General features: G+C 46.4%; 1 protein-coding gene across 12 annotated transcripts in view; it reads left to right on the forward strand.

The window, feature by feature from the left end:
- The first annotated feature begins 6805 nt into the window (after positions 1 to 6805).
- The window catches only part of GOLGA2 (golgin A2), a 121288-nt gene continuing 100885 nt past the window's right edge, over positions 6806 to 27208 (forward strand). For all 12 annotated transcript variants that reach the window (XM_077478738.1, XM_077478740.1, XM_077478741.1 and 9 more), the window contains exon 1: positions 6806 to 6937. In XM_077478738.1, the coding sequence (XP_077334864.1) occupies positions 6893 to 6937 (45 nt within the window). In that variant the 5' untranslated portion in view covers positions 6806 to 6892. The remainder of the gene's footprint in view (positions 6938 to 27208) is intronic.

Genomic DNA, 27208 nt, shown 5'->3' on the forward strand with positions numbered 1-27208 from the left:
TATTTGTAGCTTCTCGTCTCTGGTCAAGCCTCTGACTGATATGTCCAGAAAGAATGGTAACCCACAGAGTTGGTCTCCGGAGTCCACTAAGGCCTTTGAGACTCTCAAGGCTGCCTTTGTTTCTGCTCCTGTGTTGGCACATGCTGATCCTACGTTGCCTTTTATCCTAGAAGTTGATGCTTCTGAGACTGGAGTTGGCGCCCTTCTGTCTCAACGTCCTAACTCTGAGAGGGCTATGCATCCATGTGGCTACTTTTCCAAGAAATTGTCACCTGCTGAGCGCAATTATGAGATTGGTGACAGAGAGCTGTTGGCGATCATTTTAGCTCTGAAAGAATGGAGACATCTCCTTGAAGGTACCACTGTGCCCGTTCTCATTCTTACTGACCATAAGAATCTCACATTCTTGTCTGAGGCTAAGGGACTCTCTCCCAGAAGTGCGCGATGGGCTATTTTCTTGTCAAGCTTTAATTACATTGTCTCATTCTTACCCGGTACTAAGAATGTAAGGGCTGATGCCTTGTCGCGGCAATTTTCCCCCACTTCCAAGTTGGAGTCGGTTCCGGTTCCTGAGATTCCTCCTGATTGTATCTTGGCTACGGTTCGCACCAGTCTTACTTCTCCTTTGGGTGACAAAATTCTTGCTGCTCAGGTCCATGCTCCTCCTGATGAACCTTGTGACCGCTGCTTTGTCCCAGAGCGTCTCCGTACTGCAGTGCTCCAGACTTACCATTCTCCCAAGGTAGCTGGCCATCCTGGGAAGAATCAACTCATTTGGGCCATCTCCCAACAATTCTGGTGGTCTAGTTTACGGGCTGATGTTACTGCCTTCGTAGCTGCCTGTCCCGTGTGTGCTCAGAGTAAGACTCCACGACACCTTGCAGTGGGCCTCCTACAACCCATACCCAATGGAGAGAGGCCCTGGATTCCCCTGTCTATGGATTTCATTGTGGAATTGCCCAACTCCCAAGGCAACACTGTTATCCTTATGGTGGTTGACCGGTTCTCAAAGATGTGTCATTGTATTCCACTTAAGAAGTTGCCTACCTCTAAAGAACTGGCTTCCATTTTTGCTCGGGAGATCTTTCGCTTACATGGGCTACCCAAGGTGATTGTCTCAGATAGGGGCAGTCAGTTTGTCTCCCGGTTCTGGCGAGCCTTTTGTGCATAGTTGGGAATCCAGCTTGCGTTCTCTTCTGCGTATCACCCGCAGTCTAATGGGGCCGCAGAACGAGCCAATCAGTCCTTGGAGCAATTCCTACGTTGCTATATTTCTGACCATCATAACAACTGGTCTGACCTATTACCTTGGGCAGAGTTTTCTCACAACAGTGCCTTGAATTCTGCCTCCTGATTGTCTCCATTTATGGTGAATTATGGTTTCCAACCTTCCATGTTGCCTGACTCGTTTGTTCCGCAGAGTATTCCTGCGTTAGAGGAGCATCTCCGTGGTCTTCGTTCCACTTGGGTACAAGTCCAGGAGGCTTTGCGTCATGCTAAAGATAGTTACAGACTTCATGCTGACCGCAGACGCCTGCCTGCGCCTTCCTACCAGGTTGGGGACAGGCTCTGGCTGTCATCTCGCAACCTCCGGCTTCGTGTTCCCTCACTGAAGTTTGCACCTCGGTTTATTAGGCCTTTCCGTATCCTTCGGATTAACCCAGTAGCTTACGCGTTGGACCTTCCTCCTAGTATGCGCATCTCAAATGTGTTTCATGTCTAATTATTGAAACCGTTGGTCTGTAACCGATTTACCACCTCGGTGCCACGTCCTCACCCTATTCAGGTTGAGAACCATAAGGAGTATGAGGTACAATCCATTGTTGACTCCCGTAGGTCCGTGGGCGCATACAGTACCTGGTGGATTGGAAGGGGTACGGTCCAGAGGAACTCTCCTGGGTATTATTGAAACAGGTCCATGGAAACACTTAAATCAGAAACAGAAGGAGTAAAAGACTACCTTGAAGACGTCAGGGAAAATGGGATTGCTTCCTGTCAAACTGATGCAAAAGACATTGCAGAAAATCTGGATATGGAAATGACCCTTCCTGAGAAAAGGCAGCCTAAAAATAAAAGACAGTTTCTATATGAAGGTACAGAAGACTTTCAGAAGAGACTTTCTGCCAATGGTTGACACAGCCCTCAGAAGCCTAGGTTACAGGTTTTCAATATTGAAGGGTGTTTATGACCTTTATGACTTTCTGTTCTCAAAGGGCAACATGAAGCAGACAATAAAGAATGGAAAGCTTCATGAACGATGCAAAAAATTGGAACAAACCCTACATGACATTGATGCTGATGACTTGGCACTTGAGATCAATTCATCTCTCTACACTTTTCCACACCATGTAGCCACTTTCCCTATTTGACATGCTTGATTACATATACAGTGAGAAGCTACTGGATTTGTACAGTAATTTAAGCATTGCTTTGCGTCTACTCCTGACTCTCCCTGTGTCAGTGGCCTCTGGGGAAAGGAGCTTTTCAGCTTTAAAGCTGATAAAAAAATACATGAGGTCCACCATGGGCCAAGAAAGGCTCACAGGACTGGCACTTACGTCAATTGAGCATGATTTTTGCCAGTCTTTGGACATGGAGGACACTGTGATTGCCTTTGCAGAAAACAAGGCTTGCAAACAGCAATTTTAGATAATTTGCACGTTTGTGAGAACTGAAAAATGTTAATGTGTGTGTGTGTGTTTTAAGTATGTTGGATTTAGTTATTGTGCACTTTTTTAATGTATATTTGATTTTATGGTACAGTGGTGTTTTTTTTGCAAATTTTCAATTGTTGAAAATGTTCTTTTTTTATGCACATTATATGCAACAGCAGTTTTTGCACTGTAAACCTTTTTTATTTATATAAAGTATTGGCGAACTTAAACTGTATTGCTATGCTGTGATTCCTGTAGGCTTTGTGTGTGTGCGGGGGGCCTCCATGTCCATTTTGCTTGGTGCCTCCAAATTCCTTCAAACGGCCCTGTATAGAGCAGTGGTGGCCTGTCTATAGGGGGCAACCCGGGAAGTAAAAAAAAAAAAATCGCAGCGCGCAGTGCAATATGGGAAGCCCTGCATCTATATTGCAGACGAGGCGCTTCATTTGCCCCAAAAAAACTCGCTCTGTGGCGTGGTCAATCGCACCACATCTTCCAGCGCGATGGACTGGCTGGACGAGTGCATAGACTTCAGTTAGAAGTCTGACTGTGCGGAGCTTCCGACATCACTGAAGGAAGTGACATTGGCCCTCGACTGCTCACTGCAAAGTCCCACCTGAAAGCATCAGCAGGTAAGCTGATGGAAGCTCCTATTAATTTTCGGTTGGTGGTACAGAACCCCCCCCATCTTATCACTATATCACTTATCACAATATTACTATTACTATCCAGTGGTCAGGCGGCAGCAGCAGAAATCCCCCCATATGAACTTCATAAACTGTGAGGTGTTATCAACTTAATTTAGTATTTGGCGGCAGCTATCAGAACTGGCTGAAGTTCTACTTTAACAACAGTCATCAAAAGGATAACATTGCTGTGCATGTTCATAAAGAGGGGTTTATATACAGAGCAGAGGCTGTTCACCTAACAAAGTGAATATTTACTGTGCAAAGTGTATGTTTACTTTGCAAAATGAATGCTGGCAAATAAAGTGGAGCAGTGTTCACTTTTAATATCCAATCATGTGCTAGAAAAAGTATTTTTTTAAATTTCCCCATGCATATGATTGCTAACATGGTTTGATTGATTGCGGAAATGTACAAATATGTGGACAGGTATTATTATTCAGCAAGGACAGGGCTCTGTGTGCAGCAGCTGCCACTCTCCTTTGCACTTTACTGTGGGCTCCGTGTAACATCCCCCTCCTGCTCTGCTCCACCCTCTTGGTAACAGAATGCTTGAGGCAATCAGGCTGGAGGAGGAACTTGCTATGCAGGAACAAGGGATCATGGGAACTGTAGTTCTTAAAGGGGTGCTGCACAAAACAAGTAGTTATGTGCGATTTACAGAATGCAGATATGTGCGATTTATAGGTTGCAGAATGTATATATGTGCGATTTACTGTTTGCAGAATGCAGTTATGTGCGATTTACAGAATGCAGATATGAGCGATTTACGGGTTGTAGAATGCAGTTATGTGCAATATACAGAATGCAGATATGTGGGATTTACAGGTTGCAGAATGCAGTTATGTGTGATTTACAGATTGCAGAATGCAGATATGTGCAATTTACAGGTTGCAGATATGTGCAATTTACAGGTTGCAGAATGCAGTTATGTGCGATTTACAGGTTGCAGAATGCAGATATGTGCGATTTACAGGTTGCAGAATGCAGTTATGTGCAATTTACAGAATGCAGATATGTGCGATTTACGGGTTGCAGAATGCAGTTATGTGTGATTTTACAGAATGCAGATATGTGCGATTTACAGGTTGCAGAATGCAGATATGTGCGATTTACAGGTTGCTTTAGTAGAGCCCTGTGTATAATGTGCAGCCTGGTATATGATGTGCAGAGCCCGGTGTATAATGTGCAGCCTGGTAGATGTGCAGAGCCCTGTGTATAATGTATAGCCTGGTATATCATGCGCAGAGCCCGGTGTATAATTTGCAGCCTGGTATATGATGTGCATAGCCCTGTGTATAAGGTACAGCCTGGTATATGATGTGCAGAGCCCTGTGTATAATGTGCAGCCTGGTATGATGTGCAGAGTCCTGTGTATAATGTACAGCCTGGTATATGATGTGCAGAGTCCTGTGTATAATGTGCAGAGCCCTGTGTATAATGTACAGTCTGGTATATGATGTACAGAGCCCTGTGTATAATGTAGAGCCTGGTATATGATGTGCAGAGCTCTGTGTATAATGTGCAGAGCCCTGTGTATAATTCGCTGTCTGGTATATGATGTGCAGAGCCCTGTGTATAATGTACAGCCTGGTATATTATGTACAGAGCACTGTGTATAATGTACAGCCTGGTATATGATGTTCAGAGCCCGGTGTATAATGTGCAACCTGGTATATGATGTGCAGAGCCCTGTGTATAATGTGCAGCCTGGTATATGATGTGCAGAGCCCTGTGTATAATGTATAGCCTGGTATACAGAATACAGAAATGTGTGATTTACAGGTTGCAGAATGCAGTTATGTGCGATTTAGAGATTGCAGAATGCAGATATGTGCAATTTACAGGTTGCAGATATGTGCAATTTACAGGTTGCAGAATGCAGTTATGTGCGATTTACAGGTTGCAGAATGCAGATATGTGCGATTTACAGGTTGCAGAATGCAGTTATGTGCGATTTACGGGTTGCAGAATGCAGTTATGTGTAACTGCAAACTGTAATGTACAGCCTGGTATATGATGTGCAGAGCCCTGGGTATAATGTACAGCCTGGTATATGATGTACAGAGCCCTGTGTATAATGTACAGCCTGGTATATGATGTGCAGAGCCCGGTGTATAATGTGCAACCTGGTATATGATGTGCAGAGCCCGGTGTATAATGTGCAACCTGGTATATGATGTGCAGAGCCCTGTGTATAATGTGCAGCCTGGTATATGATGTGCAGAGCCCTGTGTATAATGTACAGCCTGGTATATGATGTACAGAGCCCTGTGTATAATGTACAGCCTGGTATATGATGTACAGAGCCCTGTGTATAATGCACAGCCTGGTATATAATGTATAGCCTGGTATATGATGTGCAGAGTCTGGTGTATAATGTGCAACCTGGTATATGATGTGCAGAGCCCTCTGTATAATGTACAGCCTGGTATATGATGTGCAGAGCCCTGTGTATAATGTGCAGCCTGGTATATGATGTGCAGAGCCCTGTGTATAATGTGCAGCCTGGTATGTGATGTGCAGAGCCCTGTGTATATTGTGCAGCCTGGTATATGACATGCAGAGCCCTATGTATAATGTACAGCCTGGTATATGATGTGCAGAGCCCTGTGTATAATGTACAGCCTGGTATATGATGTGCAAAGCCTGGTGTATAATGTACAGCCTGGTATATGATGTACAGAGCCCTGTGCAGCCTGGTATATGATGTGAAGAGCCCTGTGTATAATGTGCAGCCTGGTATATGATGTGCAGAGCCCTGTGTATAATGTGCAGCCTGGTATATGATGTGCAGAGCCCTGTGTATAATGTGCAGCATGGTATATGATGTTCAGAGCCCTATGTATAATGTGCAGCCTGGTATATGATATGGATTCTATAAGGGTATGGCTTATGAGAAATGGGAGGGGCCAAATGTGAAAGGGCGAGGTCTTGCCCCCCCCCATCCTAAAACTTCACCAGACCCCACTTGTATTGAGGAGGAGATGCTGGGTTTTGTAGTGCATCATATAGAGTAGTGGTCATCAACCCGGTCCTCAGAATCCACTAACAGGCCAGGTTTTATGTATTACTTTGGGGAGATGCAGACTAGAATACTGCAGTCACTGAGCAGCAAATGATATCACCTGGGATGTATTTCAGTTATCTTGCAAACCTGTTAGTGGGCCCTGAGGACAGGGTTAATGACCACTGCTATAGAGGACACGCTGGGTTTTGTAGTACAATGTATAGAGGAAATTGTGGGTTTTGTAGTACATCACATAGATGACATTGTGGGTTTTGTAGTACATCACATAGATGACATTGTGGGTTTTGTAGTTCTCGAATTACTGCAAGCGTCCCACCCGGGATCCCGGTGATTGCTCTCTCTGCTGTGCAATCCTATGACATGGAAGTGATAATATTTCTGATGACAGCTGAGGACTGTTCCCGCCCCTTCCCACTCCCGCCCCGCCCCCTGGGACGGTCCAGCTGGCGGTGACGTCTCGCGGAGCGCAGGTCGCGGTGCATTGTGGGGAGGCGGTGACGTGTTCCCCTGCCGGACCTAGGATGGCTGACGATAGACAGCATAAGCTGGCGGCTGCCCGGAGGAAGGTAAATACCACCCGAGGGGTGTCACTGTAGGTCAGACTAACATTAGAGGGGCCCGCGGCCGGGGGGAGGAGAGGAGACACGGCCAGGAGCCGGGGGAGGACAGGGGCGGTGTGTGCGGACTGGGGCCGGGTGACAGCCAGAGAGACGTGGGTGAGGGGTCAGAAGAATGAGAGCACCGGGCAGGGAATGGGCGGACACGGAGCAGAGAGACGGGACATAGAGACAAGACCTGGGATAGAGAGACGGGACATAGAGACAAGACCTGGGATAGAGAGACGGGACATAGAGACAAGACCTGGGATAGAGAGACGGGACATAGAGACAAGACCTGGGATAGAGAGACGGGACATAGAGACAAGACCTGGGATAGAGAAATGGGTGATAGAGACAAGCTCTGATATAGAGAAGGGTGATAGAGACAAGCTCTGATATAGACGAGACCTGGGACAGAGAGACGGGTGATAGAGACGAGACCTGGGACAGAGAGACGGGTGATAGAGACGAGACCTGGGACAGAGAGACGGGTGATAGAGACGAGACCTGGGACAGAGAGACGGGTGATAGAGACGAGACCTGGGACAGAGAGACGGGTGATAGAGACGAGACCTGGGACAGAGAGACGGGTGATAGAGACGAGACCTGGGACAGAGATATGGAACACAGGACAGAGGGATGAGGCTCCAGACAGATACAGGATGAGAAATGCAGGGAGATGGAGGTGACGGCACAGGGCAGAGATGTGCAGGGAATTCAGGGTGACAGACATGGAGCAGAGAAATGTAAGGGTCCAGGGGTGACAGAATGCAGGGAAGACACATGTAGGGGGCAGCAGGACACAGGGAAGAGAAATAAAGGGGTGTGGAAGTGGTAGCACACAAGGCTGAGAGATGTAGGGAATTTGGGGGTGAAAGGACAAAGGGTAAAGAAATGAGAGGGAGGGAGGATTACTGCAGACAGGAGTTGAGGGACAGATGAATGCAGGGAGATGTGGATGACAGGACACAAAGCAAAGGAATCCAGAGGTGGCAACACCCAGGGCAGAGAGATGTAAGAAATTTGGGGTGACAGGGGCGTGGAGCAAGGAAATGTGGAAAGGGGGTGTAAGTGGAGACAGGAGTTACAGAACAGACAAAATGCAAGGAGATAGGGGCGATAGGACATGGGGAGGAGCAGTGTCTGGAGATGGAGCTTACAGGACACGGGGCGGAGATATGTAGGGAATTTGGGTTGACAGGTCAAGGAGTAAAAAAACATGGGGTGGATTGGGGGAGTAACTGGAGACAAGTTACAGGACAGCAGAATACAGGGATCTAGGGGTGACGGAACATGGGAAGAAGGAATGTGGAGAGATGGGGTGACAAGACACTTGGCTCCCCCAGACATTCATGGTGATATTCTTATATCATTCTCCTTCATATGCTTCACAACACACCCCACCTTTTCCATTTAGGACGGTTTCACTTGGGCTTCAGCTTGTATATAAGAGCTGTGTGATCAGCAAGCTTCGGTAAAGGTTTTAAAGTACCATTCAGACCCAATTTATGAATGTTGAACACAGGAGTCCTGGAAGTCGCCTTAAACAAGCAGCTAGCAGGCTTCAGCACCAATTGAAGCTTATTGAAAGCCTGCTAGCAGCTTGTTTAAAGTGACACTTGGCACTCCCCTCACGGTCTCTGTATAAAAGTTTTAAAACAGGAGCTGAAGGGAGATTTAAAGGCTTGGAGAAAGCTGCTTGAAGCTTTCTGAAAGTTTAATAAAAGCTCGGTGTTCATGCTGCTCTTCTGCACACTGAAACTGTAGGGGACTGAACACCACTGGTCCTGATATGCATATTTTGACTTTTTACAAAGGTCAACACTGAAACCCTTCATCTCCTCTCCTCTCCTCTTCACCCTCTAACTTCTGAAATATGCAGAGAGCAGTGGCATGCCAGTCACAGGGAAGGCTGAGGTGTATGATTTGATTTTGAAACCCCGGCTTTACCTGCTCTAGTCGAATGACATGATAGTGTCCAGTCAGAGAGTATTTGAACCTCGGGTCTTGGGCAGCCTGGAGCTCAGCTCAGAATAGTTCCTATTCTATTTGGCAGTATTTTCTGTATATATTACAAATAGGAATGGTTGCCTTTGCAGCTCATGCACACAAGCGTTTCGATTTTCACCTCTGAATGCCTTTTACTGCTGATAGGAAAAAGTGGTTTATTAAGTACGCCTAAAGTCACTTATTGCGGGCACAATTTGGTCTGTCAAGTGTTTACGGATTCCATTGGCCACAATATTAAAGTGGTTGTAAAGGTTCTTTTTTTTTTAAACGACAAACATGTTATACTTCCCTTCTCTGTGTAAGGCTTTTGCACAGAGGGGCCCCAATCCTCCTCTTCTGAGGTCCCCCAGTGGCACTCCTGGCTCCTCTCCACATCGAGTGCCCCCTGGGTGAGCTGCATTTCAAGCAGACATCCATGCAGGCACGCTCCTGGCTCCTCTCCGCATTCAGTCCCCCCTTGCTTGGCATGCAGCTCTCCAGACACCTGTGCAGGCGCCCTCCTGGGTCCTCTCCGCATCGAGTCCCCCTTGGAGAGCCGCATTCCAAGCAGACACCCGTGCAGGCACACTCTTAGGTCCTGCTGCTGCGTCCATTAACACACAGCAGGACTAGACCCTGACTCCCGTGTTACTGGATTTGATTGACAGCAGTGGGAGCCAATAGCTGCACTGCTATCTATCCAGTGAGGACCCGAGACAGCGGCTGGAGCTGCTGTGCTCATCCCCATCGATGGGATGATTGGGTTTAGGTTAGTAAAAGGGGTCCCTGGTGGGCTGCTACACTACAGAAGGTTTTTCACCTTAAAGCCTTAGTAAATCAACCCAATAGACTAACATAGAGGTGTTTTCACAGGATGAAAGAAAATTAAAACGTTTTTAAGCCCCGTGTATATGAGGACAAAATCTATCGTCTGTGGCAACTGTAGATTGTTTATAGTTTCAGTCTTGGATATAAAAGATGGGCTGGTCATGCTTGAATATTCTATAACGGTCACTTTGGCAGGATTTTGTAAGTTGACTTTACATATATTGTTACATAGATGGTAAGGCTGAATAAAGACACTGCTCCATCCAGTTTAACCTGAGTGTGTGCGACATACTCATAACATCCCTTACTATGAGATCTGCCTTCCTATCAATACAAGTAATTGAGAATTAAGCTGGATACTGCCCTGATGCAGGCCCAGTGATTTTCTATGGGGTAGAGGGTATTAAAGGATAAGTAAACCTTTGGGAACATGTTACACCCGTTTTTAGGGTGGTACATGTAACGTTTCCCGATTTCCCAACCCCCCCCCCCCCCCTGTGACAGCTGTACAGGGAGAAGGTTCCCCTTACTAGCTGTCACTTTTTGAAATCAATGTAGCCATGTGGGTCATCCATTCACAGCTCTGTGTGTGAATGAACTTCAAGCCCTGACATCCTTTGTGGCTGTCGGCATGTAGTTCTCAAAGTGCCACGGCGCTGTTGGGCGCCGTGGTAGTTCATTGATTCTTCCTGTCAGCGTATCTGGTTGCCCTTACGGGATGACTTGCATGGCACCAGCGTTTTTTTTTCAAAAAGTGAACTTATCCTTTAAGTAGAAGAAGAACCACATCTACCGAAATGACTAGGAATGTGTGTTCTATTTTGTTGCCTAGTTCGTATTGACCGCTATTTGTTGGAATCGCGTTTTAAATGTTGAGCTATGAAAATGATTAACCTAGTTCAGTCTCCAAAAATAATACATATGGGCAATTTTAAAACAAAGGAGAAACCTTTTTAGCTGAAGAATATGTTCACAGAAAACTTTTGCCTCGTGTGCAGATTTGCTTTGGTGGGATTATGGTTTCTTTATTGCGGACTTGATACAATTCTTCTATTGTCATTTTAAAGAATGCCGTGTTTCTTGTCCTCATACTAGGAAAAGCACTGACTTGAGAAATGTATCCGGTCAGTGTATGAGATTGGTGGTGACAGCGATGTCGCTCCCTGTGGCCTGTTCCTTTTACTTGTTACTGTTCTTCTCCTTCCAACAATGAATCAAGGAGCTCAGTTGGAAAAGCCTAAAAAGTAACTTGTGGAACTTTTATTTACAGCAGAGATATACGCCAGGGAATTCATAGAGTGACATGGACGTTCTTTAGACTTCTTTCACTGTCCGGATCCATACCACGGGCACTCTCATCATCAGTGCATGTTTAGTCCCTAGTCAGCTCTGCAGCCAACAGCATGCTAATGATTCATCCCTGGCCCCGTTGACTTGCTGGCGGGGACATTTCCCATCTGAAAGTAAACAAAAGGACATGGATGATGGTTCAGATATTGCCACAATCATATTTGGATGATGTCTGCTAGTATCATGCTCCTTTTGTTTACTTTCAGCCAGAGGTCTTCAAACTACGGCCCTCCAGTTCAGAAAACTACAATTCCCATCATGCCTAGTCATGTCTGTGAATGTCAAAGTTTTAAAATGACTCATGGGATGCAGAGTTCCTCAACAGATGGAGGGCCATAGTTACAGGATCCCTGCGTTCAGCTGTCAGACAGGAAATCTCCCTGCTGGCATCTGAATGGGGTCAGGGATGTGTCGTCAGCTGCTATGACATTGGTGACTGCTGGCATCCTAGCAGATGTCAAGACCTGTACTGGAAGCTGTCACATTAATGGCTACTTCCCTGCGCATATGCCCAACTCTGAGCACTGGCATCTTTCTATACACAACTCGGAGTTGTTCTTAATTTCTGCTAGTTTGCGTTTCTGTAAACTGAAGGTAATACTTGTAGAATCAGTCACAGCCATAGCAACACCTTCTAAAAGTGGTGGTAGTATGAACTAGGGCTGCAACTAACGATTATTTTCATAATCGATTAGTTGGCCGATTATTATTTCGATTAATCGGTTAATAACCTTAAAAAAAAAAAAAAAAAAAAAAAAAAAGTGGGTCACATTGACGTTCATTGTGTATGTGATTTTTGATCAGAAATTAAGTGAAAATTTCAAACAAAATTCTTTCATTCAGCGAACATTCTCACCTGAAAATTGATCCGTGTGGCCAGCATAAGGCTCGGTACACACCTATGCAGTTTTTGCTTTAGATCTGTTTCTGCAGTGCTTTTTGCTGTGCGTTTTTGATTTTTGCGCACACAATTTTACTGCAAATTTGCATTTTTTGGGCAGATTAAAAAACACAAATTGCTGCAAAAACGCATTACATTATTTTCTGCAGCTTCTCCATTGAAGTATATTAGGGATGCACCGAATGGGTTTTTTGGTGCCGAAACCGATACCGAAAATGAAAAATACACTAGGCCGAAAACCGAAACCGATACCGAAACAGCACCAATACCGAAAATGACTGTTTTCAAAAAATATTTTTATACAGGAGATGGTCAGAGACTGGGGACAAGGTACAGGAGGTGGTCAGAGGCTGGCGACACTGTACAGGAGGTGGTCAGAGGCTGGCGACACTGTACAGGAGGTGGTCAGAGGCTGGCGACACTGTACAGGAGGTGGTCAGAGGCTGGCGACACGGTACAGGAGGTGGTCAGAGGCTGGCGACACGGTACAGGAGGTGGTCAGAGGCTGGCGACACGGTACAGGAGGTGGTCAGAGGCTGGCGACACGGTACAGGAGGTGGTCAGAGGCTGGCGACACGGTACAGGAGGTGGTCAGAGGCTGGCGACACGGTACAGGAGGTGGTCAGAGGCTGGCGACACGGTACAGGAGGTGGTCAGAGGCTGGCGACACGGTACAGGAGGTGGTCAGAGGCTGGCGACACGGTACAGGAGGTGGTCAGAGGCTGGCGACACGGTACAGGAGGTGGTCAGAGGCTGGCGACACGGTACAGGAGGTGGTCAGAGGCTGGCGACACGGTACAGGAGGTGGTCAGAGGCTGGCGACACGGTACAGGAGGTGGTCAGAGGCTGGCGACACGGTACAGGAGGTGGTCAGAGGCTGGCGACACGGTACAGGAGGTGGTCAGAGGCTGGCGACCTGATAAAAGAGATAAGTGCAGCCAGTGTTGCCCCCTGTGATGCAGCCAGTGTTGCCCCCTGTGATGCAGCCAGCGTTGCCCCCTGTGATGCAGCCAGCGATGCCCCCTGTGATGCAGCCAGCGATGCCCCCTGTGATGCAGCCAGCGATGCCCCCTGTGATGCAGCCAGCGATGCCCCCTGTGATGCAGCCAGCGATGCCCCCTGTGATGCAGCCAGCGATGCCCCCTGTGATGCAGCCAGCGATGCCCCTCTGCAGTGAAGAGAGCCGTCTGGTTGAATAGAGCGCCGGGAACATCACAGCTTTCATTTCAATAGCTGTGTGTTCCCCGTCGCGCGCCGTCCCACACGGCCCCTCCCCCTTGTCCAGGCACTTTGATAGACAGATCACCCGTCCAATCTGGACGGGTGATCTGTCTATCAAAGTTCCCCGGACAAGGGGGAGGGGCCGTGTGGGACGGCGCGCGACGGGGAACACACAGCTATTGAAATGAAAGCTGTGATGTCCCCGGCGCTCTATTCAACCAGACGGCTCTCTTCACTGCAGAGGGGCATCGCTGTCTGCATCAGTCCTGCGCTATTCACCCCCATCATGGGAGGCACCAGGGGCGGGGCGGGGGCGGAGTTCCGCCCAGGCCCCGCCCCATTTTCGGCTCAATTATCGTCCGTTTTTTACTTTCGGCAAATTGCCGAAAAGGGCATTTTCGGCCGATATGTTTCGGCGGCCGAAATTTCGGTGCATCCCTAAAGTATATTGAACCAAAAAAGCACAGTTTTGCGTTAAAAGTCCCTGACCCTTTACAAATATGCAGCGGCTGAAAAAAAGCACAGATATGAACGTGTATCATAGGAAACCATGTAAAATGAACTGTAGAGCTTTTTTACAAAAAGCACCAATAAACATATAGATGTGAACCAGGTCTAAGACGTTTAGTAACATAATGGGGTTAAAAAGACTAAAATTAGCCCTTTATAGTACAAAAAAGCAGATAATCTCTACTGGAAGGGGTTCATTTTTTTAATGTAGGACAGTGAAAGTAATTTACAGTAGTGATTATAGTACAAAAATATAAAGGGCTCATTTTTTTTTTAACCCCATTATGTTACTGGGCGATTAATCGATTATGAAAATAGTAATCGATTAATTTCATAATCGATTAGTTGTTTCAGCCCTAGTATGAACTACCTGAATGGGGTGCATGCATCAGTGCTGGTATAGAAACTGGCACACAGACTTGGACACGGGCCGTACCACCAGAAAAAATTTCATTGATTTATTGAATTGCTTCCCCCCCAGGCCCCCCCACAAAGGTGTTGACATAACAAAATTCCTCCTCCCCGATGTGACATTTCCCATACCTACTGATAGGTAGTCCAAGTAGGACTATATCACATAGATGATATGTTGTGTTAATAGGTATCCCTTATTCTCAACTACATGAGTAGGTAAATGGTAAGGTTTTTGGCATCACTGAGATAAGAGACAAGTAGATGTAAACTCTGAGTAATATTGTGTTTGGAGGAAAAAAAAGCAAATGTCAAATATTTGTTTTCCTTTTTCTCATCCTTATTTGCATCTCAGTGCTGCTGATCTCCCGCAGTCTTTTCAGGCATTTTCTGTCTACATCTGTGGTAGTCAAATTGCAAGATATAAGGGGTCTCCAATGTAGCCCCCAACATCACAAAGGGGCTACACGTATTCTATGTAATGCCAGATATTACAGCCCTTTTTACAAATCGGTGCTTCCAATGGATTCATACCATTACTACCAGCATCTGTCCAGTCTGCTATGTGTATGGACCAACACACTGCAGATGACATGTAAATGAGGTAGATTAACCAGCCTGTTACAGTAATAAGAGTGCACAACTTGTTGTTTGTAAACCTCAGACATGAAATATGAACAAAGCATATCTCTCTATAGCAGTGTTCTCCACTCTGCTTGCACACTACAGTAGACTGGCAGTATGACCAGCAAGATCCCAAGCATTTCCACTGAAGCTGCTGAATCTCCTGGGGGGTATATACTGGAGGGCTGACATGGTGTGCATTTCAGTCTTTGCATCACAGAGGACACACACACCTGTTGATTCACCTGCCTAGACTTACCAGACTCACCTACTTCTTGCTTACTGTTATCTGGTCCTTAGGACACTATTTCTCCTGCCGACACCAACAATGGGGTCATATTTTTTGCCACTGACCCCAACAATGGAGCAATTTTCCTCCCACTGATACCAATGATTGGCACCATTCCACCCACTGACACCATTATTTTTTTTGGCTGAACTAGATGAACTGGTCTGTACTTGTCTCAATCTCAGAGCACTAAGGCCCCATTCACACCTGAGCGTTTTGTAGCTTGAAGGCTGAAGCTACAAAATGGTGGAGGGGAAAGAAATCAATTATTCTCTATGGAGATGGTTCACATCTTCACTCCAAAACGCCTAAAGCTGAAACAAGTTCTGGAACTTTTTTTTTTTTTTTTTATGCAGATTTGGCCATTTTTCTGCTTTTTACATTGGTGACCTTTTGACCTGTACAAAATCGCACAACTTTCAGCCTGAAAACGCTGCGCCCGGGTGTGAATGGGGCCTTAGTGTCATTTCTGTCTGCCCTTTGACTTTGCTATCTGCATGAGTTGCTTATGGCATGTTTTCTTGACGCCAAGAGAAAAAATGGTGACATGGGAGGAAGCTGCTCCTGTTTGCTGTGTGGAGGGCAGGGGTGAGTCCGTTTTGACAGCGGACCTGAACGGGCGCTCCATGCTAGTCTATGAAGCAACGGATGTCAGCAGTGATATGTCCGCTGACATGCGACCCAGTCTGATCCACTAAAATCAGATGGATGCTCCTACGTTCGCATCCATCCCTATCGGATCGGGTGACAATTGATGAAAACGGACATGCTGTCCGTTTTTTGTCCGATCTCTAAATAGTAACTAGCGGCGCTTGACAAGCCCCTCCCCCGCTCAGTAAGCAGAGAGGGACCTGTCATCCGCCCGCTCTGCGGAGATCAACGGCGAGATCTCCCACTGGGCTGGTGGACTCTGATGCAGCGGATCAGCCTTGTGAGAATTAAGCGTTACATGCAAGAAGAATGTACGATAACGGGTACAAATTCAAAATTGGTTTCTTCCCCGCAAATATTGAACATTAAAGCGAAGTTCCGCCCAAAAATATAACTTCCTCTTATCCGTACACACCCCCAACCACCCCCCCCCCCCGGTGTCACATTTGGCACCTTTCCGGGGGAGCAGATACCTGTCCAATATAGGTATTTGCTCCTACTTCCAGCGATCTACGCCATGTTTGGCCACTCAGTTTCTCCTGCTGTCTTCTGGGAGACGCACAGGTCCCAGAAGACAGCAGGGACCAGTCAAAATGTGCAGCGTGACTCACGCATGCACAATAGGGAACCAAGCTGTGAAGCCACAAGGCTTCACTTCCTGATTCCTTTACTGAATATGCCGGCACCTCCATCCGGAGCCGAGGGATGGGTTGGCTTCGGGTGAGGACATTGCGGGCACCCTGGACAGGTAAGTGTTCTTATTTTAAAACCCAGCAGCTGCAAAATTTGTAGCTGCTGACTTTTTTAAAATATTATTTTTTTTTTTTTTTTTTTTGGCTGAACTCCACTTTAAGCAATGATGTAATGATAAAGAAAATAACCAAGAAACATTAAATTGTAAGGTGGAGAAATATATCAGAGCCAAGCTTGAGATTGGAATACGTTTCATGTCCAAAGAGAGGGCCCTTCAGCTGGGAACCACGGAACTGAAGACATCACCCATGAGACCAATAAGGGATAACGCTCTTGCCTGTGGGCAAAGGGTCAGTTCCAAGGTGGAGGGGATCAGAAGAAAGAGGTGAGAAGATAAATGAGCGGAGTCCATCCCTGTCCCGGAGGCTCGCTACTGAAACATTAATGCACCATCATAGATTACAGTTCAAGGAAGCATGTAGGTGGTTTGTTAATGGAAAGTAATCTATCCAGGGCTGCCAGATATGTAGAAATTTATCGTGGGTTATCCCTCTGGTTTATTAAAGCTCAAAGAGGCTTTCTAAATTCTGTTTTTACCGAATGTAGAGAAGTTGCAGGTAAACAGGTACAACGTATGTTGGAGGATTTGTTTAAGTTCACCTGTCTATCACCTGAGACCACTCGCTTCACTGGGTATATGGAAGGGATTACTACCACTTTAACCACCACCCGCCTGCCATATAGGGAAGTGACGGCTGTGGGGCGGGTCTATTGTTCTGGAACAACGTCATTTGATAACGTCCAACTCGGGCAGCATGCCAATCGATGGCATGCTGTGTTCCCGGGACACAGCACATTCCTGATCTTGTTAATCAGGCAATGACCCGGCTCTTTACACATGTGATCACCCGTGTCCAATCACAGCTGATCTCATTTTAACAAGGAAATATCGATTATTGGCTTTCCTCTCCTCACTAAGGCTGCTTTCACACTGCAGCGGGAGCGGCGTCGGCGGTAAAGTGCCGCTATTTTTAGCGGCGCTTTACTGTCGTTTTAGCGGCGGTCTGCGGGCGATAGAGGGGTGGTTTTAACCCCCGCTAGCGGCCGAAAAAGGGTTAAACCCGCCCGCAAAGCGCCGCTGCAGCGGCGCTTTGCTGGCGGTATTGCCGCGGTGTCCCATTGATTTCAATGGGTAGGAGCGGTGAATACACCGCTCCTTCACCACTCCAAAGATGCGGCTAGCAGGACTTTTTTCACCGTCCTGCCAGCGCATCGCTCCAGTGTGAAAGCCCTCCGGCTTTCACACTGGAGTTAAAGGGGCCGGTTTTTTTCAGGCGCTACACAGGCGCTATTTTTAGCGCTGTAACGCCTGAATACTGCCGCAGTGTGAAAGCAACCTAACAGCGTGTGAGGTGAGGAGAGCCGATCAGCTGCATTTCCTCACAGGTGAGACCTGCACTCATTATCTGCAGCCCCATCAGGGCTGCATATTAGTGCCTTCTCATCATTGCCATCTCATCGGTGCAGCCTCCACGCACATCAGCGAAGAAGAAAAATTACATTATTTACAGAAACTTTTTATATTTTTTTAACATATATTTTAAAGTGGAACATGACATACAGCACATGTGCAGCTCTGTACAATTTCATTGTCAGTCAAGATAAATATCGGTGGGAGCTAAGCTGTTTGGCCTTGGCCAGTCAAACAGACAAAGATCAGAATCCAGTAGAAGACCTCCTGAAGATGTCAGGGATTGGCAAGGGAGCTCCCTAAGTCTGGAGGCTGAATTACTTGAGTGGTGGTGAGTATCGTTCCACTTTAGGCTCCCTGTGGACATGAGGAGTTCCAGGCGTTTTTTGCCCGGAGAGGAGGATGATCTTCTATCTGTTGGAGGCCTCCAATTTAACTGGCTGCCATCTGGGGAAAACAAAGTATTGGTAGGCCAGCCATAGACTGAACAAATTTCTTTCCTGCAACCATAGCCACAGCCAGTGTTGATGGGAGAATCCTTCCTGTGGAGTCATTGTGTTCTCCTAGCAGGGGCGGCTTCCCCCACCTGAAGAACACAGTGATTATTACTAGTGGCTATAGTAGCTGCTAGCAATAATTGCATGTAAAATCCAGAAGGCTGCTTGTACTCAAGTTGATTGATCGTACATGCAGCCTGCCCATATATGGTTTGAATCTTGGCTGGTTTCTGCTGAACCGGCCAAGGTTTAAAGTGTCTATGGCCAGATTTAGATCAGTCCCACCTTTTCTTCTGTCCTTTGACATTAAAGCATTTGTTAACCCCCAAAAAAATATTGATCCAGTTTCTTTAAAGCATGTTATACAGCACAGTGCTTGTGCTGTGTAATTTGGCCCCCTGTAATACCTAAAATACCTTGGTGATCCTGCCAGTTTCTGTCTTCCCCCCCCCCCTACGCTGAACACGATAATCGGGGCTGTTGAGCCTTCACTGTGGTCAGAGTACATACCTCTGTCATCCGCAGCCCTGTTCTCCTGTGTCTCCTCTCTCCCCCCCCTCCCTGCCTGTGACCTGGGGTCACAGAGACCCCAAATTTGGGGGTAGATAGCTGTAGTCCTAACCAACCACTGCTCAAAATGGGGCTCCTGCCACCTATAGTTCTGGAGATACTGCACTTGTCAGCATGTCAGGTGCTACATACAGAGCAGCCAGATTAAATACAAGCTGGCACACTCTGCAACAGACTGAGAGGATGAATTTACAGTGCCTCTTAGGGGTGCAACGGATCAAAAAACTCACGGATCGGATCGTTCCTCAGATCAGAGTCGCGGATCCATAGAAAGCCAATCACATTCTCCTGCTATTGCAAATTGGATGCGGAAATCCAGCATCCAGTTCACAATAGTGTGATCCCAGCCTTAAGAGGGAGAATGAGAATCTACAGCTGCTGAAAAGGTACTGTTTTAATCAAGCTTAATCATATTATTATGTTATAACCTAATTATTATTTATCTATTTACTTTGAAATGACTGGTTTGAAGTTATAACTTCAAACTTCAGTAATTTGTCAGTTTAGCCACCTGCTTGACTACAGTTTTTGAAAATATAGTAAATTACCTTAAAAAAAAAATATAATAATTTGTACATTGCTTGATGGTGGTCATTGCAACTTTTTATGTTACACGGTGTTTGTGCAGCAATTTTTTTAACGCGAAAGATGATGTTACGCCGAGTAAATAGATACCCAACGCGTCATGCTGGTCTCTTCCTCTCCACATCTCAGCTGACATCAGTGGGGGTTTCCCAGCACCTCCCCCTGCAGCTATCGAATCGGGAGAGGAGACCAGTCAGCTAAACGGCGATCTGAAGTGAGCGAATATACCGCATATTTTTATAAATGACATCCACTGGGCAGCTTAGAGTTTATATATCAGAGGGAACTATAGAAGAAAATGTTTTACCTTAACAAACACTTTACCACAAATGTCTGACCACGGTAAAGATTTGTAGACAATGCTGGTTGATGGTGGTGTCTGATACACCACGCTTCTAACATTCTTTGCCTATAAAGGATAGACCCATTTAGTTTGTATTCACTAATCTGGATTGTGTATTCCCAGAGGAATTCATTAGAGATGGTGGAGTGTAAATATTGTAAATGGTGTCCAATGAAACGTTGTGTCCTTTGTATTATAATAAATTACCTTTTGTTTTGGTATTTAGTCTTTTACACTTTTATATGGAATATATGGTGTGCTTTCAAATATTGCATCGTTTAACTTTTGATACGATTTTTGATACAACGTGAACATTTTGCGTTCTACCTTTTTTTTTTTTTTTTTTTTTTTTTTGTGTGTTGTATGAAGCATGGTGATTTGTAGATTAGCACATTGAAATGGTTGCTCAGGGAGGCTCAGTGTGATTGTTCTCTCATATCTGAGATAAGATAACGGTCACATGGGGAACATATTGTCTTAGTCAGTTGGCCATGCCTGCATTGTGACAAAAAGCACAACCGTCATATAAGGCTTCATGCACACGAGACGCAGATGCAAACGCTGCTGGACACATGTTGAAACCGGCGTTTAGAAACGCGCGTTTTGCCGCGATTTTTACCGCGATTTAGCGGCGTTTTACCGCGTTTGCGTCTAGAAGCGTTTAGTTAAGCTAACATCATAGACCCTCCCCAGCTCAAAAAAACAGTATTATTAACTATTTCAGCAATTTTGTGAGACCAGAGTGAGTAGCAGCAGCTGTGAGAGCTGCAGTGTACTTGTATTTAGCGTGTCACTTGCCACGGCACCTGCCACAAGTTGTGGATTGTCCACCTGCCACGTCACTTGCCACGTCACCTGCCACAAGTTGTGGATTGTCCACTTGCCACGTCACCTGCCACAAGTTTTGGATTGTCCACTTGCCACGTCACTTGCCACAAGTTGGGGATTGTCCACTTGCCACATCACCTGCCACAAGTTGTGGATTGTCCACTTGCCACGTCACTTGCCACATCACCTGCCACGTCACTTGCCACGAGATGTAGATTGTCCACTTGCCACGTCACTTGCCACATCACCTGCCACGTCACTTGCCACATCACCTGCCACAAGTTGTGGATTGTCTACTTGCCACATCACCTGCCACGTCACCTGCCACAAGTTGTGGATTGTCCACTTGCCACGTCACCTGCCACAAGTTGTGGATTGTCCACTCGCCACGTCACCTGCCACATCCCCTGCCACAAGTGGATTGTCCACTCGCCACGTCACTTGCCACATCCCCTGCCACAAGTGGATTGTCCACTTGCCACGTCACTTGCCACGTCCCCTGCCACAAGTGGATTGTCCACTTGCCACGTCACTTGCCACGTCCCCTGCCACAAGTGGATTGTCCACTTGCCACGTCACTTGCCACGTCCCCTGCCACAAGTGGATTGTCCACTTGCCACGTCACTTGCCAGTCACCTGCCACAAGTTGTTGATTTTCCACTTGCCGCGTCACCTGCCAGGTCACTTGCCACGTCACCTGCCACAAGTTGTGGATTGTCCACTTGCCACATCACTTGCCACCTGCCATGTCACTTGCCACAAGTTGTGGATTGTCCACTTGCCACGTCACTTGCCACCTGCCATGTCACTTGCCACAAGTTGGGGATTGTCCACTTGCAATTGCAATTGTTTAAAATATTTTTCTAATGGTTTTTCATCATTTGCAATCATTTTTGAGATTTTTAATGTAAAAAAAAAGGTCACCTTTATAAACGCGGCTAAACGCGGTAGCGGCGTTTTGCCGCGTTTTGCGTCTGAAACGTGGAAATTTTTGCTTCTGAACGCATTTTTTCGCTTCTGGAAAAAACGAGATTAAACGCAACTGCATAAAAACGGAAAAAAACGAGACTGTGTGCATGGACACATAGGATAACATTGAATGAGTTCAGGGGCAGTTGAAAAAACTGTCCAACTGCATCTGAACGCGCGTTTAACTGCGTCTCGTGTGCATGAGGCCTAACGCTGCAAAGCAGGAAGCTGTGTCTGCTTATATTGTGATCAAATATGTCTGATTCCCATGTAATATACATTACATATTATACATAGGAGCAGCAATTTTAAAAGATCAACACGTTGAAGTTTTGGTATGGCAGTCTCTGTATATATGTATGTATGTGTATATATATATATATATATATATATATATATATATATATATATATATATATATATATATATATATATATATATATATATATATATATATATATAAAATATTTTGATTGATCTCACTTGGACAAACATAGGTTTGCTTGTTCCATACCTGTAGGATCCCTTGTGGAAGCTGGAAATCATGGCTATAGGGATTGCTGCGTGCTTCTGGATCCCGTGGCAAGTGGCTGTCCTGCTACTTGGTGAACACATAACCACCCCACTCCTCCCAATGGTGAACACTTTGCATTCATTAAGGAAATGCAAGGTGTTCTTTGAACGACACAGATGCCAGCGGTTAGACCAGGGGTTGACAAATTTGCTTGGAATCTAGGAGCCAGCTAAAAAAGTTAGGAGCCAGGTCCGTGACGGCGATCTGGACCTGTCCCTGGCCTGACATGGAGACGAGTGAGGGGAAGATAGCCGCCCCCTGCCACCTGTCTCCAAGTCATTGCCCATAGCTCTTAGAGGGACATTTTATTTTTTTCAAATGACAATTTTTTTTTCAATTGCATTTTAGTGTAAATATGAGATGTGAGGTCTCTCTGACCCCCCCAGATCTCATATACAAGAGGACCTGTCATGCTTTTTTCTATTACAAGGGATTTTTACATTCCTTGTAATAGGAATAAAAGTGACACACTTTTTTTATTTATTTTTTTATTTTTTTAACCACTTTCAGACCGGACCATTTTGCTGGTAAATGACCAGAGGTCTTTTTACACTTTGGCACTGCGCTGCTTTAACTGGTAATTGCGCGGTCATGCAATGTTGTACCCAAACAAAATTTGCGTCCTTTTCTTCCCACAAATAGAGCTTTCTTTTGATGGTATTTGATTGCCTCTGCGATTTTTATTTTTTGCGATATAAACGTAAAAAGACCGCAAATTTTGAAAAAAAATGATATTTTCTACTTTTTGTTATTAGAAAAATCCAATAAACTCAATTTTAGTCATACATTTAGGCCAAAATGTATTCAGCCACATGTCTTTGGTAAAAAAAAAGTCAATAATTGTATATTTATTGGTTTGCGCAAAAGTTGTCACATCTACAAACTAAGGTACGTTTTCTGGAATTTACGCAGCTTTTAGTTTACGACTGCCTATCTCATTTCTTGAGGTGCTAAAATGGCAGGGCAGTACAAAACCCCCCCCCAAATGACCCCATTTTGGAAAGTAGACCCCCTAAGGAAATTGATAAGAGGCATGTTGAGCCCATTGAATATTTTATTTTTTTGCCTCAAGCGATTGAATAATGACAAAAAAAAAATTTTTTTATTTTTTTTAACAAAGTTGTCACTAAATGATATATTGCTCATGCATGCCATGGGCATATGTGAAATGACACCCCAAAATAAATTCTGCTGCTTCTCCTCAGTACGGGGATACCACATATGTGGGACTTTTTGGGAGCCTAGCCGCGTACGGGGCCCCGAAAACCAAGCACCGCCTTCAGGCTTTCTAAGGGCGTAAATTTTTGAGTTCACTTCTCACTACCTATTACAGTTTTGAAGGCCATAAAATGCCAAGATGGCACAAAACCCCCACAAATGACCCCATTTTAGAAAGTAGACACCCCAAGCTATTTGCTGAGAGGCATGTTGAGTCCATGGAATATTTTATATTTTGCCACAAGTTGCGGGAAAATTACAAACTTTTTTTTTTTTTTTCACAAAGTTGTCACTAAATGATATATTGCTCACGCATGCCATGGACATATGTGAAATGACACCCCAAAATAAATTCTGCTGCTTCTCCTGAGTACGGGGATACCACATATGTGGGACTTTTTGGGAGCCTAGCCGCGTACGGGGCCCCGAAAACCAAGCACCGCCTTCAGGCTTTCTAAGGGCGTTACAGTTTTGAAGGCCATAAAATGCCAAGATGGCACAAACCCCCCCCAAATGACCCCATTTTGGAAAGTAGACACCCCTAAATTTAGGGGTACACTAGTGAGACTAGGTAATAAATGGCGGGTGCCCTGAAACTATAAAAAAATAACTAACCAACCAGCGTCACCTGTAACAGTTATATGGTGATCACTGGTGAAAGGGTTAACTAGGGGGCAATTAGGGGGCTTTATGCGGTAGTATATGGGGGTCCCTGGCGCTATAAAAAGCTGCAGCGAACCTAAATACCTACCTGCCTAACTAGCGTCACCTGTGACACTAATACAGCGATCAGAAAAACGATCGCTTATTAGGCTGGGTTCACACTGGAGCGATGCGGGAACGCCACGAATGCGCGGCGGGTTCCCGCATCGCATGCCTCCCGGCGGCAGTTCACACTGCCCTATGCGAACTGCTGGGAGTGTCAGTGAAATGTTACTGACACCCCCAGATCAGTTCGCATATCGCAGTGCGATCTGAAAACTCGGATCGCATGGTGTGAACACCCATGCGATCCGATTCTGCTGCGGGCCAAAAAAGGGTCCCGTGCGAATTTGCGGCGGGTGCGGCGAATGGCTGAACTCGAATCGCACAGAGATCGGATGTGATTTGCACTGCAGTGCGGTGCGAATCACATCCGTTCTCATAAACCGCTGCAATGTGAACCCAGCCTTAGTGACACTGGCGACGGGGGGTGATCACGGGGTTAAACCTTTATTGGGGGGGGTTAGGGGGGTACCTTAGAACTAAAGGGGGCTAACCCTAACTGCCCTAACAGTTATTAGTCACAAATGACACCCGCCGGGTGATCAGGGGGTTAAACCTTTATTAGGTAATAAATGGCGGGTGCCCTGAAACTATAAAAAATAACTAACCAACCAGCGTCACCTGTAACAGTTATATGGTGATCACTGGTGAAAGGGTTAACTAGGGGGCAATCAGGGGGCTTTATGCGGTAGTATATGGGGGTCCCTGGCGCTATAAAAAGCTGCGGCGAACCTAAATACCTACCTGCCTAACTAGCGTCACCTGTGACACTAATACGGCGATCAGAAAAATGATCGCTTATTAGGCTGGGTTCACACTGGAGCGATGCGGAAACGCCGCGAATGCGCGGCGGGTTCCCGCATCGCATGCCTCCCGGCGGCAGTTCACACTGCCCTATGCGAACTGCTGGGAGTGTCAGTGAAATGTTACTGACACCCCCAGATCAGTTCGCATATCGCAGTGCGATCTGCAAACTCGGATCGCATGGTGTGAACACCCATGCGATCCGATTCTGCTGCGGGCCAAAAAAAGGGTCCCGTGCGAATTTGCGGCGGGTGCGGCGGGTGCGGCGAATGGCTGAACTCGAATCGCACAGAGATCGGATGTGATTTGCACTGCAGTGCGGTGCGAATCACATTCGTTCTCATAAACCGCTGCAATGTGAACCCAGCCTTAGTGACACTGGCGACGGGGGGTGATCACGGGGTTAAACCTTTATTGGGGGGGGTTAGGGGGGTACCTTAGAACTAAAGGGGGCTAACCCTAACTGCCCTAACAGTTATTAGTCACAAATGACACCCGCCGGGTGATCAGGGGGTTAAACCTTTATTAGGTAATAAATGGCGGGTGCCCTGAAACTATAAAAAATAACTAACCAACCAGCGTCACCTGTAACAGTTATATGGTGATCACTGGTGAAAGGGTTAACTAGGGGGCAATCAGGGGGCTTTATGCGGTAGTATATGGGGGTCCCTGGCGCTATAAAAAGCTGCGGCGAACCTAAATACCTACCTGCCTAACTAGCGTCACCTGTGACACTAATACGGCGATCAGAAAAATGATCGCTTATTAGGCTGGGTTCACACTGGAGCGATGCGGAAACGCCGCGAATGCGCGGCGGGTTCCCGCATCGCATGCCTCCCGGCGGCAGTTCACACTGCCCTATGCGAACTGCTGGGAGTGTCAGTGAAATGTTACTGACACCCCCAGATCAGTTCGCATATCGCAGTGCGATCTGCAAACTCGGATCGCATGGTGTGAACACCCATGCGATCCGATTCTGCTGCGGGCCAAAAAAAGGGTCCCGTGCGAATTTGCGGCGGGTGTGGCGGGTGCGGCGGGTGCGGCGAATGGCTGAACTCGAATCGCACAGAGATCGGATGTGATTTGCACTGCAGTGCGGTGCGAATCACATTCGTTCTCATAAACCGCTGCAATGTGAACCCAGCCTTAGTGACACTGGCGACGGGGGGTGATCACGGGGTTAAACCTTTATTGGGGGGGTTAGGGGGGTACATTAGAACTAAAGGGGGCTAACTCTAACTGCCCTAACAGTTATTACAGTCACAAATGACACCAATGCAAAAAAAAAAAAAAATGACATTGGTGTCACTGTGACTGGGGGGCAGGGGTAATTGGGGGGGTGATCGGGGGGTAAAGGGGGGGTGTGAGTGTGCCTGGCATGTTCTACTGTGTGTGTAGAGTGTTGGTGCAACTCACCGATCCGCTCTCCTCCGTGTCGGAACGAAAAATACCGACACGGAGGAGAGAATACATCACTTCCTCTCCTGTGTTTACATTACAGGAGAGGAAGTGATGTCACCGGGGATTTCTATTCGTCGGGAGCGATCGCGAGGGGGTGGCCATGAATGAATGGCCGCCCCCTCGTCCCGGATCGCTCCCGGACGAAAACCGACCGCCGCAGGCACCGGGCGGGGGCCCGATCGGGCCCCCGACCCGCGGGAGGCAAGGGACGTACATGTATGTCCTTATGCCTGCCCGTGCCATTCTACCGACGTACATCGGCGTGCGGCGGTCGGCAACTGGTTAAAGAACAGTGAAAAAAAATAAAAATAAAAGTTAAAATAAGAAATTATTATTTTAAACGCGCCCTGTCCCGCCAAGCTTGCGTGCAGAAGCTAACGCATATATGAAAGCGGTGTTCAAACCACACATGTGAGGTATCGCTGCGATCGGTAGAGTGAGAGAAATAATTCTAGCCCCAGACCTATGGAGATTTTAAAGGGTAAAAGTTTGTCGCCATTCCATGAGCGGGCGCAATTTTGAAGCGTGACATGTTGGGTATCGATTTACTCAACGTAACTTTATCTTTCACAATATAAAAAAAAAATTGGGCTAACTTTACTGTTGTCTTATTTTTTAAAATTTTTTTTTATTAAATACATTTTCCCCAAAAAAGTGCGCTTCTAAGTCCGCTGTGCAAATACTGT

Source organism: Lithobates pipiens, unplaced genomic scaffold (assembly GCF_037356315.1).
Source record: "Lithobates pipiens isolate NorthernLeopardFrog02 unplaced genomic scaffold, aLitPip1_a1.2 Scaffold_1, whole genome shotgun sequence".
Lineage (NCBI taxonomy): Eukaryota > Metazoa > Chordata > Amphibia > Anura > Ranidae > Lithobates > Lithobates pipiens.